Source organism: Aspergillus campestris (genome assembly GCF_002847485.1).
Source record: "Aspergillus campestris IBT 28561 chromosome Unknown P168scaffold_8, whole genome shotgun sequence".
Lineage (NCBI taxonomy): Eukaryota > Fungi > Ascomycota > Eurotiomycetes > Eurotiales > Aspergillaceae > Aspergillus > Aspergillus campestris.
In genome coordinates, this window is record NW_020194343.1 from 1,374,594 (window position 1) to 1,385,634 (window position 11,041).

General features: G+C 52.0%; 5 protein-coding genes across 5 annotated transcripts; 2 read left to right on the top strand and 3 right to left on the bottom strand.

Annotated features, from left to right (window-relative positions):
* Window positions 1–71: 71 nt before the first annotated feature.
* P168DRAFT_328391 (thermophilic desulfurizing enzyme family protein) lies at window positions 72–1,555 on the top strand (the record flags this gene model as incomplete). Its single annotated transcript, XM_024841350.1, has 3 exons — window positions 72–391; window positions 443–564; window positions 627–1,555. The coding sequence occupies 3 exons, from the start codon at window positions 72–74 to the stop codon at window positions 1,493–1,495; spliced, it is 1,311 nt and encodes a 436-aa protein (XP_024691952.1). The 3' UTR covers window positions 1,496–1,555.
* A 267-nt stretch (window positions 1,556–1,822) lies between these two features.
* On the top strand, window positions 1,823–3,005 carry P168DRAFT_328392 (Saf4/Yju2 family protein). Its single transcript, XM_024841351.1, has 3 exons — window positions 1,823–1,980; window positions 2,030–2,132; window positions 2,205–3,005. Exons 1-3 carry the CDS (start codon window positions 1,941–1,943, stop codon window positions 2,827–2,829), a joined length of 768 nt encoding a protein of 255 aa, XP_024691953.1. The 5' UTR covers window positions 1,823–1,940; the 3' UTR covers window positions 2,830–3,005.
* A 56-nt stretch (window positions 3,006–3,061) lies between these two features.
* P168DRAFT_271457 (tethering complex subunit PEP5) lies at window positions 3,062–6,481 on the bottom strand. The gene is made up of 9 exons (XM_024835265.1): window positions 6,447–6,481; window positions 6,320–6,388; window positions 5,954–6,250; window positions 5,269–5,892; window positions 4,984–5,217; window positions 4,593–4,928; window positions 4,045–4,542; window positions 3,598–3,996; window positions 3,062–3,524 (listed from the first exon to the last, which is right to left on the bottom strand). The coding sequence occupies exons 1-9, from the start codon at window positions 6,459–6,461 to the stop codon at window positions 3,147–3,149; spliced, it is 2,850 nt and encodes a 949-aa protein (XP_024691954.1). The 5' UTR covers window positions 6,462–6,481; the 3' UTR covers window positions 3,062–3,146.
* A 221-nt stretch (window positions 6,482–6,702) lies between these two features.
* Window positions 6,703–9,027, bottom strand: P168DRAFT_291484 (uncharacterized protein). Its single transcript, XM_024837416.1, has one exon. It carries the CDS (start codon window positions 8,949–8,951, stop codon window positions 6,852–6,854), a length of 2,100 nt encoding a protein of 699 aa, XP_024691955.1. The 5' UTR covers window positions 8,952–9,027; the 3' UTR covers window positions 6,703–6,851.
* Window positions 9,028–10,048: 1,021 nt separating this feature from the next.
* P168DRAFT_319892 (uncharacterized protein) lies at window positions 10,049–10,724 on the bottom strand (the record flags this gene model as incomplete). The annotated part of the gene is made up of 3 exons (XM_024840324.1): window positions 10,049–10,228; window positions 10,297–10,483; window positions 10,579–10,724. 3 exons carry the CDS (start codon window positions 10,722–10,724, stop codon window positions 10,049–10,051), a joined length of 513 nt encoding a protein of 170 aa, XP_024691956.1.
* Between the last annotated feature and the right edge of the window lie 317 nt (window positions 10,725–11,041).

Below are 11,041 nucleotides of genomic sequence, written 5' to 3' on the forward strand. Positions count from 1 at the left end.
GTATAAGAACCAGCTCTTCTCAGTTGACCATCATGCGGACAATTCATTAGCTCGCATACAAGCACACAATCATGGCAATTGCAAACCCTACCACAAACCCCGCCCCGTCGTCTTCGGACCCTTCGGTTTACCAGGCCAACTTTGAGGCTTTCGATGCAGAAGGCCAGCCGAAGACATCCACCGGTTGGCTGGACAGGGCGCGCAAGGTCTCTGAGATCCTTGCCCCCGATGCCGCTGCTCGGAGTAAAGAGCAGAAGATCCCACGGGCTGAAGTCGCTCTGCTCAAAAGCGCAGGGCTGCTCAAGGTTCTGGGAGATGTCAAGTATGGCGGTGGCGGGCAGAGCTGGGAAATTGGATATAAAGTAATCCGAGAGGTTGCTGCGGGTGATGGGTAGGTTTGATATATGTGTGATTGGTTATGGAACCTGACTTGATAATATAGGTCTATCGGTATGTTGCTGGGCTATCACCTGCTGTGGTCGACCACGGCGCGCATTGTTGGCACCAAGGAACAGCAAGAGCGTACGGAGAAGCTCATCCTCGAGAACAATTACTTCATTGGGGGTAAGTCATCGACAGTTTACCACAAACTACGGACAAGATTATTGATAAAGATCGATCTACAGGCGCGGTGAACCCTCGCGATAACGACAGTCGCGTCACGCAGGCGCCATCTGGCGATGGTCTCGTCTTCAACGGCTTCAAGAATTTTAACACGGGTGGCGTCATATCAGATCTCACAGTACTAGAAGGAATCTATGAAGACACAGACGGCCACATCTTCGCCTTGGTCCAGACCAACCAGCCTGGAATCATCTTCTCGCACAACTGGAACAACATCGGACTCCGCCTTACGGAATCCGGTTCCGTCAAGATCGACAACGTCCCTATCCCGTGGGAAGACGCATTGGGATGGTCAAAGGAGACCAAGGCTCCGATAGCCGAGGTTCTGGGCATCCAATTTCCCACCTTGCTCCTACCGACCATCCAGCTGATGTTTGCCAACTTCTATATTGGAATCGCTCAAGGGGCGCTCCGGACGGCGCGACACTATACATCAACTCAGACCCGTCCCTGGCCGTTTGCCCATGACCCGAAGCAGAGCGCCGCAGACGAGCACTATGTCCTGGCGCGCTATGGGAGATTCTTTGCGTCCCTTCGGGCAGCAGATGCGCTGGCTGACCGAGCTGGTCAAGAGCTAGCCGCCCTGTACAGAGATCACGGCGACAAGCGAGACATAACAGCGCGGCAGCGTGGAGAAGTTGCCGAATGGGTCGTGAGTGTCAAGATTGTCGCGACACACACCGCGCTGGATGTAACCAGTGGTGTGTTCGAGGTGACCGGAGCGAGGTCGACAGCGGAAAAGTACGGCCTGGACCGGTTTTGGAGAGATGTACGGACGCACACTTTGCACGACCCGGTGGCTTACAAGGAGTCGGAGCAGGGCCGTTTCTTCCTGCTGGATGAGATCCCGTCCCCAACCTGGTATACCTAGGGGTCTGTGGTAGCAGCGTCCCGGGATCTGGGAGTATGTGGTAGTAGCATGATATGACGCTATTGAATCCGATATATTTAAACATTTTAATCTGCCTTAAGACCAGAATTTGTAGCAGTATATCTTATCGAGTCCAAATAATGCTGTACTTGTCAGGAACTCCATGAATGCCTGCGGCATCCAGAAGTATACAATGCATGATATGATTGGCTCCTCGACAGGAGATCCACAATAGGCTTAGTGCACATCCTACGTCATGTGACCGCGATAATCGCCTTCCAGCGGAGATCCAACACCTCGCCGTCATTCGTTTCTCAACTTCGCCACGACCTTTTCACGGAGATTCTGCGGCTGGAGAGGTGTATTTGAAAAAAAAAAAAACATCAACTTTACACTTTACTTATTTCGCTGAACCCTATACGTCCGCCTCCGCGCATTAGCCACCATGTCTGAACGCAAAGTTCTCACCAAGTACTATCCCCCAGGTATGTGATTCTGAGCAGAATTATAGCGGCGCATAGCTAACAGTCGCAGACTTCGACCCGAGTCAAATCACCCGGCAGAAGAAGCCCAAAAATGCCGGCCCGAAGCTCCAGACCGTTCGTCTGATGGCGCCGTTCTCCATGCGCTGTGACAGGTAAGCAACAAACCACTCTACTTTCCGTCAATCAACCCTCTCAAGACCTATCTAACTAGCTTACCCCTACAGCTGCGGAGAATACATCTACAAAGGCCGCAAATTCAACGCGCGCAAAGAAACCACCGAAGAAAAATACTACTCGATCCCCATCTACCGCTTCTACATCCGCTGCACAGGCTGCTCCACCGAAATCTCCTTCCGAACGGACCCCAAACACATGGACTATGAGTGCGAAAAGGGCGCAAAACGCAACTTCGAGCCCTGGCGCCAGGCGAAGCTAGATGAAGAGACGGAGGAGGAGCGGCTGGATCGGCTGGAGCGCGAGGAAGCGCAGCGCGACGTCATGGCGGATTTGGAGCAGAAGGCGGCAGATGCGAAGACCGAGATGGCTGTTGCTGACGCGTTGGATGAGATCCGTGTGCGTAATGCGCGATTGGAGCGCGCGCAGCAGACGGGTGTTGAGGAGGGGCCGCTGCCTGCTGATACGGCGGCTGATGCGCGGACTGCGCAGGAGTTGGAGGATGAGGAGGCTGCTAAGAGGGCGTTTACGACTGCGGAGGGGGATCGCGTGCGCCGGATACAGGAGGATGAGGTTGAGCCGGAGCAGCCGCCGCCTCCGGTTGTGTCGTTTCAGAAGATGAAGAAGAAGAGGAAGGATTTGGCTAAGCCGTCGCTTGGGATTAAGCGGAAGTAACTTGCTTTTTCTTTTCTTGGCTGCAAGCCCATTTTGCGCGTTTGCTTTGATACGATATGATGATGGCGTTATGGCGGATATTTCATGCTCATGTTGATAGTATAGCATTAACGGCAGTTGTTTCTTATTGAGGCTGTCCGCAGCGGTGGATCAGATGGCCCACGTTTATTCTATTTATTAAATGGTATTCAAAATTACTATGTATAAACTTTGAAGACGACATATGGTAAACCTGAGTCATATGCATATGTATAACAAATGCTACGTATCGCGTAAATCAACCAACAACCCTCTACCCACTACAATATGCAGACCATTCACTCCATTGTACTCTGCGACCTCATAACCCCCCTCCCAAAAAACTCACTCACAACCTGGAACCGATCCTTCGAGCGCTGCAGCTCCCCCTTGAACAGATCATGCTGATCAGCCGACTCAACCTGCCTCTTGCGGATCGCCTTGATGGTTGCATTCTGCGGCGCGCACACGGGACACTCCGCGTCGTCGTCGACCTTGTTCAGACACCGTTGGTGAAAGGAGTGTTTGCAGAGGAAGTGGACGGTGGGGAGGTCGAGGCCTCCGCCGCAGGACATGCAGCGGCGTGCTTGAAAGACGATGGGTTTGGTGCCTAGTTGGGAGATTTCTTCGCGCTTGGTTTCGGTTTCGCTGCTGTAGCTGGATATTAAGCGGCGATTCTATGTACTGTTAGTTTTCTATCGCGTTGTGCAGTGGTGTTGTGGGTTGGGAGGAGGGAGAGGGAGGGCTCACTCCTGAGATCTCCTTGCGTTCTCGTTCGATGTTCTCGCTGAGATACTTCTTTACGCGGCCCATTGTCACGACTGCGTTGTTGCTGAGTGCCTGGATGACCTGCAGCGGGGACATAAGGCCATCATCGTTGATCCGTTTCAGGACGACGTCTAGCTCTTCGCCGGCTTCTTCTAGGATTTTCGGACTCGAGGCAAAATACGTCAGGGCATCTATATAGAGCTGCGGCTCTTGCGGGCCGTACTTCTTCAGAGCTTTGATAGCGCCGCGCGTGTCTTTCGCTGATGTAAACGACCGGAAGATATCTGACCGCAGGCCTTCCTGCTCTCGGACGAGAGTTGATCCCTCTCTGAAGCCAGAGAGATCGGAAAGGAGCAGCACGCTGGATGTGGAAATCGGTATCTAAACGCGGTGAGTAGAGTGGTGAGGGAGGGGGGAGAGATGTCTTACGTCTTTCCCTTCTATTAGCTTTTTGGCCTTGCTCTCCCACTCTTCTTTCTCTGTGTCCTTCTTATGGCTAGCCGTGTCCAGGTACATTTCGAATAAAGTGGTGTAGAGGTCAATCTTGTCTTCTTGCTTGAGGTCATTCTTCTCAATGAGAGCTTCAAGGAAAGTGATGAACTCCCCAGAATGGCCGACAAAGGCTGAGAATGCCGTCCGCGGCTTCGGGGCGTGGTAAGTAGGGGCTGGATCCGTATCTTCAACCTCAGCTTCAGATGGAGGCTCGGCCACTTCGGCTTTGCCTGAGCCGGCACTCATGAGAGACAGGGGTAGAAACGCTGCCAGACTCTGCAGCGTGCTTCCCGACTTCTCCTGCGGTTCAACTGGTGATTCAACTTCCGTCCTGGGTTTAAATGTACCCTTATAATATTGGATGAACAGTTCGGTAGTTTCCTCTGGACGGTTGTGAAGCAGGACTCGGGCGTACTTCATCAGATTGTGGTAGGCCTGTATCTGTTAGCACTCTTAGTCCAATCCGTTGACGCCGATATACAAACCAATTCGGGATCAAGTCGCCAGATATACTCCACGGCTTCGGCATACTTCTTGGAGTCTTCGATCAAGATATCCACGACCATATCATTTTCGCCGTATTTCGTAGCCAGGTAGGCCGCTTGTTCGTAGTAACCACCTTGGCGACACATGGAGATGGCGGTTTCTAGGTCGAATTTCAGCTGCCCGGGCGCCTTGATGAAAGCGTCCAGTTTGCCAGTATCTTTGAGTTTGGCGTAACAGTTGAGCAGCAGGGTCGTGTGGTCGACCGTAGCGCGGTCATGTTCATGCAATTCTTCAAGGTATTCGATAAGATTATGAATCCGCTGGGTGTCAAGGTACTGCAAAGATCCTTAGACTTAACACGATCATTTGTGGACCACCGCTTGAGCTTACCTTTCGGATGACCTGAGATGGCTCCGTGTTATCAATGGCTCGAAGATACTGCTGCATCGCAGTATCGTAGTCGCCCCGCTGGTACAAAAAGTCCCCATACCGGCGGTAGATAGCGTTTTGCTGCGAATGGTCCACGCCCTTCTTTTGTGCCAGGTTGATGGCTAGGATATAGAGGTTGCGTTGATAGAGAATTTCAAGCTTCTGCTGGAGACTCTTCTCACGATACCGAAACATCTAGACAAGGTTATTAAGTCGCTTCAACTACCCCAAGGCAAATGCACATACCTTTCCATCAGTGGTGAGGATGAACAGACTCCCCCACTCAGTGAAGACATGCTTTACCGAGGACGCGAGGGACTCCCCATGCGCGATGAATTTGAGATCCGTGTCCAGCAGCGTGAAGGTGGTGGTATTGAATATCTCATCAGCCGGGCTGACCCCGAAATTACGCAAAGACTCCGGTCGCGAAGACCCCGGGCACACCAGCGCAACGTAGTCTCTGAAGATCGTGATCGAGTTCTTGGGACTCTCAAAGGCGTAACTAGGCCCCCGTCCATGCGGTCCGTATGTGTATATCGCATCTTCCCGGGCAACCAGTACGTCGCCCGAGTCTCGGTCCAACGACATGCAGCTAACGGCGCATCCCGTGTCCTCCAGCACACGAGCAGGTTGGCCTTGTCCTCGACCAGCAATGACCAAGGCTAATATGCGACTGGTAGTCGAGATGTATAAAGTCAATATCCCCCCGGTTTGTACTTCCAGATTAGTAATGGGTTCTTCCGATTCGAACACTATCCGTTGTCGGGCCCCGCGGTCGTGGATCAGGTCGCCGCGGATGATGGTGACGGAGCCGTTGCCAAAGCCGACAGCCACCTGAGAGAGGTCCTCCAGGGCTGTGAATGCAGATACCTATCGAATTATATAAATCAGCAAAGAGACAGACGATGGAGGGTATTTCGGACCGACGTACAGGGAATGGCCGCCTCGCATTCTGCACCGAGGTTGCCGACAAGCACCGAGGATCGCCTGTCTTCTTCTCCGGCTTATCAAGTGCCCAGACCTTCAATACTGGCTCGTTGGGTAGATCCTCCGCTATTGTCACCAGAAGCGACGTCCCTTCTATTTGTTTGATGTGTGTGATGGAGCCATTATCGGAGGCTCTAAATGACTGCACGACTTTAAAGGCCGACGAGACGATGTGGACGAGGCCATCGGCGGATCCGAGGAAGAGATTCGAAGAGCCGGTACAGATGGAGGCGACGTCAGACTAGTTCCACACAGACATTAGATATGTACAATCACAATTAACCGGAGTTCTGGGGGGCGCAAAACGTACACTGAATACCGATGAGCTCTCATCAGGTAGCTTCACCTGCGAAGCATCGAAGAAATTGAAGGCTTTCCACTGGATAATCACGTCAGTAAGAACGAACCATCAGTTTCGCAGAGGAAACAGTGCATACTGATGTTAGAGCCATTTGGACGCGGTCACAGACCGATCGTAGTGGGATGAAGAAGGTCGAAGATGAGGTCAAAGGGAGCTGGCGCAATCCCGCTGTTATCGCGGAGTCTCCGCCGCGCTAACGCCGAGCTCCGGATCATTCCAAACGTCACTCATTCCACCATCCGCATTATATACATTTGCCTATGTTTTAAGTAACTATACACGTGGATTTCACACGTCCTCTCAATCTACTGGTAAATATGATTAAGTATGTACGCATATCATTGCTATTTATCATGTCCAATCGTAAAGAAATACCCCAATGCAATCACCCTACATCGCCCAAGGAAACAAAATATACAACCGAAAGACTGGCATATCCGAAAGGTTTGTTTATGGCTTTTCATGCCAGATAAAGTGGGTTTTATTTCGTGGTATCGAAACTCACAGCGGCAGATCTCGCCGTCTTCGCAGAAGACCCGGGTTTAGAATGCCTCATTGCCATGATATCGCGGTTCAGATCAAAACTGTGTTGCAGCCAGCTCCCAGCTTCTGCGATCGCCTGGCTTAAGTTAAAACTGTCGGCTGCGCCTTGTCCGTCCTGTGCTGTGGGCGGGGTGGTCCCGGATAAGGTCATGGCAAGGGCGCTCTGCATCTCGATTGGAATGCTTGGTTGTTGGCAGGACTCATTATGTACAGAATCCCTCTCGCCCCCAGAAGTAGGAGGTTCCCGGTGATTTTCACTGGGGGTTGGAGATATAGGCGACGACGGGAGGCGGCTATCGCTTTGGTAATCCCTGGACCTTTCCTTATGGGAGGATGCAGTGAGAAATTGTATCTTCTTCTCCGCACTAAAGGTGAACGGCGTAACGGCGTCGATGATATGCTGGGTGCTAATCATTTGATGTGCGGTCGTTCCAGGTGCGGATTTGTGCCCGTCATCTATGGCAGGCGCGGTCATTTGGTGAAAAGGGGTAATGTTCTTTGATCCAGCTGATCCAGGGTCGAGTGAGCGCGACGTGAGTCCGGTCTGATCCGATATTGCGGGAATGCGATTCGGTGTGTCCAGGTCATTCTGGAACGACTTCTGGGCAAGTCGAAGAGCCGCTTGTGTTGAAAACGGTGGGTCAGATGTATGATTTGCATCTCCATCATGCTCCGAATTGGTCTTTTGTATAGCGATCGAACGCAGGGAGGTGGTATAATCCATTATGGTTGGGTTTTCTTGAACCTGTTGGGCCGAAGGCAGCTTCTCACTTGTATTTCCCTTGGTGTGGAATCCACTAGTCTGGTCCTCTGAATGTGAGTCAGACGCATCACGAAGAGTGTTGGAAGTATTGCTGGTTGTGAAGGACGCTCGAGGGCCTTGTGCGCTTTCTGGTGGTCCATTCTCGACTATATTGGTTGAGGGCGACTCTCGGGGCACTTCCAAATCATTGTCCGCAATTTTCGTGTCGTTAGAAGCAACTGATCCGGCGGGGCCCCTCTCATTCGCTACAGCCGTGGGTGGAGGTTTAAAGTGCGCCTCTCCGTCGGGCACAAGTTGCCTCCTTCGACGGTATTCGAATTTCGGCAGCTGGGATGAAGAAGATAGTACGTGGAACGACGGATCTCGGTAAGAAGCTTCGGCAAGTCTCTTTACCACGGTCGGTGGACAGAGATGCTTCCCGGGGGACGAGGATCTTGCGTCGACCCGTGACCGATCGTGGACATTACGGCTGGGTGTAGAGTTGCCACGCTGGAATGGTCGTTTCAATTCATTGCTTTTGCTCGGACTCCGGTCGTTTGAAGGATGAGACTTCCGCTTCTTGGAAGAACCCTCAACCACGCGGCTTCGCGTTTCAGCAACACGAGAGGATATGGACGTAGTAGGAGAGGTAGGTGGGTCAACCTGGCTGAACCCAATTCGGACGTGGTCCTTTTTAAGCCATCTATGATCGGTAGGCCTGGAGGGAGCCGAGTGCTGCGAAGGTACATCGGACCCCACTATCGACGGGGGGATTCGTCTCGGAGTATTTGGTGACACCGCTGATAGACCACGCTTGTTTCCGAAAGACTTCTTGGTGGATCGACGTTGGGAGTCGGCCCTTGGGTCGAATTTGCCGATCGATAGGCCAACGCTGGAGGAGGGACTGGCAGCCGATGTCCTCGCCTCCCGAATCTCCGAATCGTGGTACGGCCTTCTCTTTCGTGAATTTGTCTCCTGCACCACCGGACTCGGCGATGTCGCCCTCTTCTTCTTCGTCCGTCCCGAGCGCCCTTTCGTATAGTCCCTCCGCCTATTCTTCTTCCATGGATTTACCCACCCATCATCAAACGGTCCTCGGAGAGAAGCGGATAGAATATAGACCGGCGCGCCCTGAGCATAACTCTCCGCGAGTTTCTCGATCCTCGATCGTTGGGCGACACGCGCCACATCATCGAGCTCGTCATCGGATCCGATGATCCCATCCGTATCGAGGTCGGGGTTCGAAACCGAACATGTTTCGAGAGAAGGTGGGGGGATGGGCGGACGAGGTGGCATGGAGGCTAACCACGGTGGTTGATGGAACGACAGCAGGACGCGGACTGCATTGGAGGTGTCGAAATGGGCGGGAGAAGTTGCCAAGATACCTTCATATCTTCGAGCACAGATGCTGATCCGATGACATGGCGGGGAAGAAATCAATCAAGCTTCAACCTAGATTGTCTGCAGGCATCACCATCTCCGGCCCAACAAATCAGGCGAAAAAACAGGCGGACGGACCACTTGATGGGCCGTGCTCACCGCCTGGCTGCCCCAGCAACGCCTATATAAGGCCCCGCTTCCTTATCCTTATCGATATCAATGGCTTATCACGATTCATTGTATGAGTTCATTCATCATCTATATCAGGAGTATAGTCATTAATGTGAAAAGAGTGAATTGACTATCTAATGGTTTCTTCCGGAGTATGCTTGAAGTAGGACTTTCCTTGACAGATACCTAGGTAGTAAAGGTACATGTACGCGTAGTGCCTATATGTAGATAAAGTAGGCCACCAGGGCTGACGACAGTGATACTCAGTTCTTCAGCTATCATCGCAGCCACTGTTTCTCAGGCAAATGATTTACTAGATAGTTCTACGAGAACAATGGCAGACCACTCTGCTGTACCAGAAGCGGCTTTCCCCGTATCAGTTGCAGACGATGCTGACGGGGTTGGATAGGAGTGATCGTGGGGTGCTCTACAAATACGATCCTGCGGGGGGTTGTGAGGAGAGGGCTTTTTGTGGTGCTGAGGTGGCGGGAGGTTTGATGATTCCTTGTATCGATGGGCAGGTGGTGGTGGTGCGATGTGGTCTTGAGTGTAAGGTTGGGGAAGGGTTGGTGCGGGATGCGTTTCGAGGGGCTGCGGAGAGGCAGATCGAGGTTGGGGACTACTTGCAGATGGGATGTGTTACGAAGGATGGAATTGGTGAGGTGTTTGCTGATTTGAGGAGGATTGAGAATCGGCCTGTACTGGATTGTACAGCAATATTGGGATAACTGGTAAAGAACTTTGTTGATATGCTGTGGCGTAGTAGGACTTTTGATGGAAAGTCTGTAGTACACATAAACCCAATCCTTTTGGTATATTAATGTTATACAGCCCGCACAGTCTTAGGCTTGTGGGCGGCTTGGAGAAATAGTCCCCTTCACCTTGACCGAGTCCGACTCTCCCTCGCCCTTGTTACTCTGACTCGGATCATTTATGTAGGGATTGTCGCTGGTGGCGTTGGAGAGACCCTCCTGCTTTCCAGACATGCTATTGTATCCACCAGCTTCTTTCCTCGAACTGGCCTGCAGGGTGTCAGAATGAATGTATACATGGCAGTGGTTGTGTGATATCAAAGAGGAAGGACACGCACCGGATCAACTGTGGATGGCGGCTGTTCGAACGAGCTGTTGCTTTTCTCTCCGGTCACGGATTCCTGGGTCCCCTTTACGTATTGAGCAGCCTGTTCTTTGATCGGTTCATGGTGTGGCTTCTTTTCGGGTCCTGATTGTAGCAACAGGAATGCTCCTCCTCCGCCGAGGATCAGGGCGCCTAGGGCACTGGTGATCGTTAGCTTGGTTCTATGCACCGCGGACTAGTGATCCATTGTTCATCACCCCAAGAGTTACACATGAGGTGAGAATAAATCACGTACTATGGGACATCGCTCGACCTCTGTCCATGCTGCGGTGGCTGCGTTGCGAAACTCCGTCGCGCGAACAGCTGGGTCGACCGGGAAGCTGTAGCTTGGGTGGGTCGCAGAGCTGCGAGGGAGATACTGCTCAATCGGGAGGGAATCATCTTCATATATGTAAAATTAGCTGCTGGGGGATGAGTATAGCTTGTGATGTGAGATGTTGAACAAATTTATGGCAAGGGGCAGTTTAAAGTCTGGAATGCTGTAGGGAGGCTGGCTGGGTCATGACATAGATGACAATGACATAGATGGCCGCAACAAGCTCGGTGGTTACTGTGATGTCATAGTCACCTCAGATTCGCCTTCCTGTTCTCCTTTCTCTTGTGCTAATAAACGATCTACCATAATCATTGTTAGACTACCTACTGCCAGCAATAGATAACAATTCTCTAAGTAGAGACATGTTCGTCATTGGTAGTCT

Bases quoted from the DNA above. Each gene is read 5' to 3' on its own strand.
- P168DRAFT_328392 (XM_024841351.1), top strand. From the start codon at position 1,941: ATGTCTGAACGCAAAGTTCTCACCAAGTACTATCCCCCAG. The intron at 1,981-2,029 runs GTATGTGATTCT...TAACAGTCGCAG, and splicing joins CACCAAGTACTATCCCCCAG to ACTTCGACCCGAGTCAAATC. The intron at 2,133-2,204 runs GTAAGCAACAAA...TTACCCCTACAG, and splicing joins TTCTCCATGCGCTGTGACAG to CTGCGGAGAATACATCTACA.
- P168DRAFT_271457 (XM_024835265.1), bottom strand. The intron at 5,218-5,268 runs GTATGTGCATTT...AACCTTGTCTAG, and splicing joins TCCTCACCACTGATGGAAAG to ATGTTTCGGTATCGTGAGAA. The intron at 4,929-4,983 runs GTAAGCTCAAGC...GGATCTTTGCAG, and splicing joins CATCTCAGGTCATCCGAAAG to TACCTTGACACCCAGCGGAT.
- P168DRAFT_291484 (XM_024837416.1), bottom strand. From the start codon at position 8,951: ATGCCACCTCGTCCGCCCATCCCCCCACCTTCTCTCGAAACATGTTCG.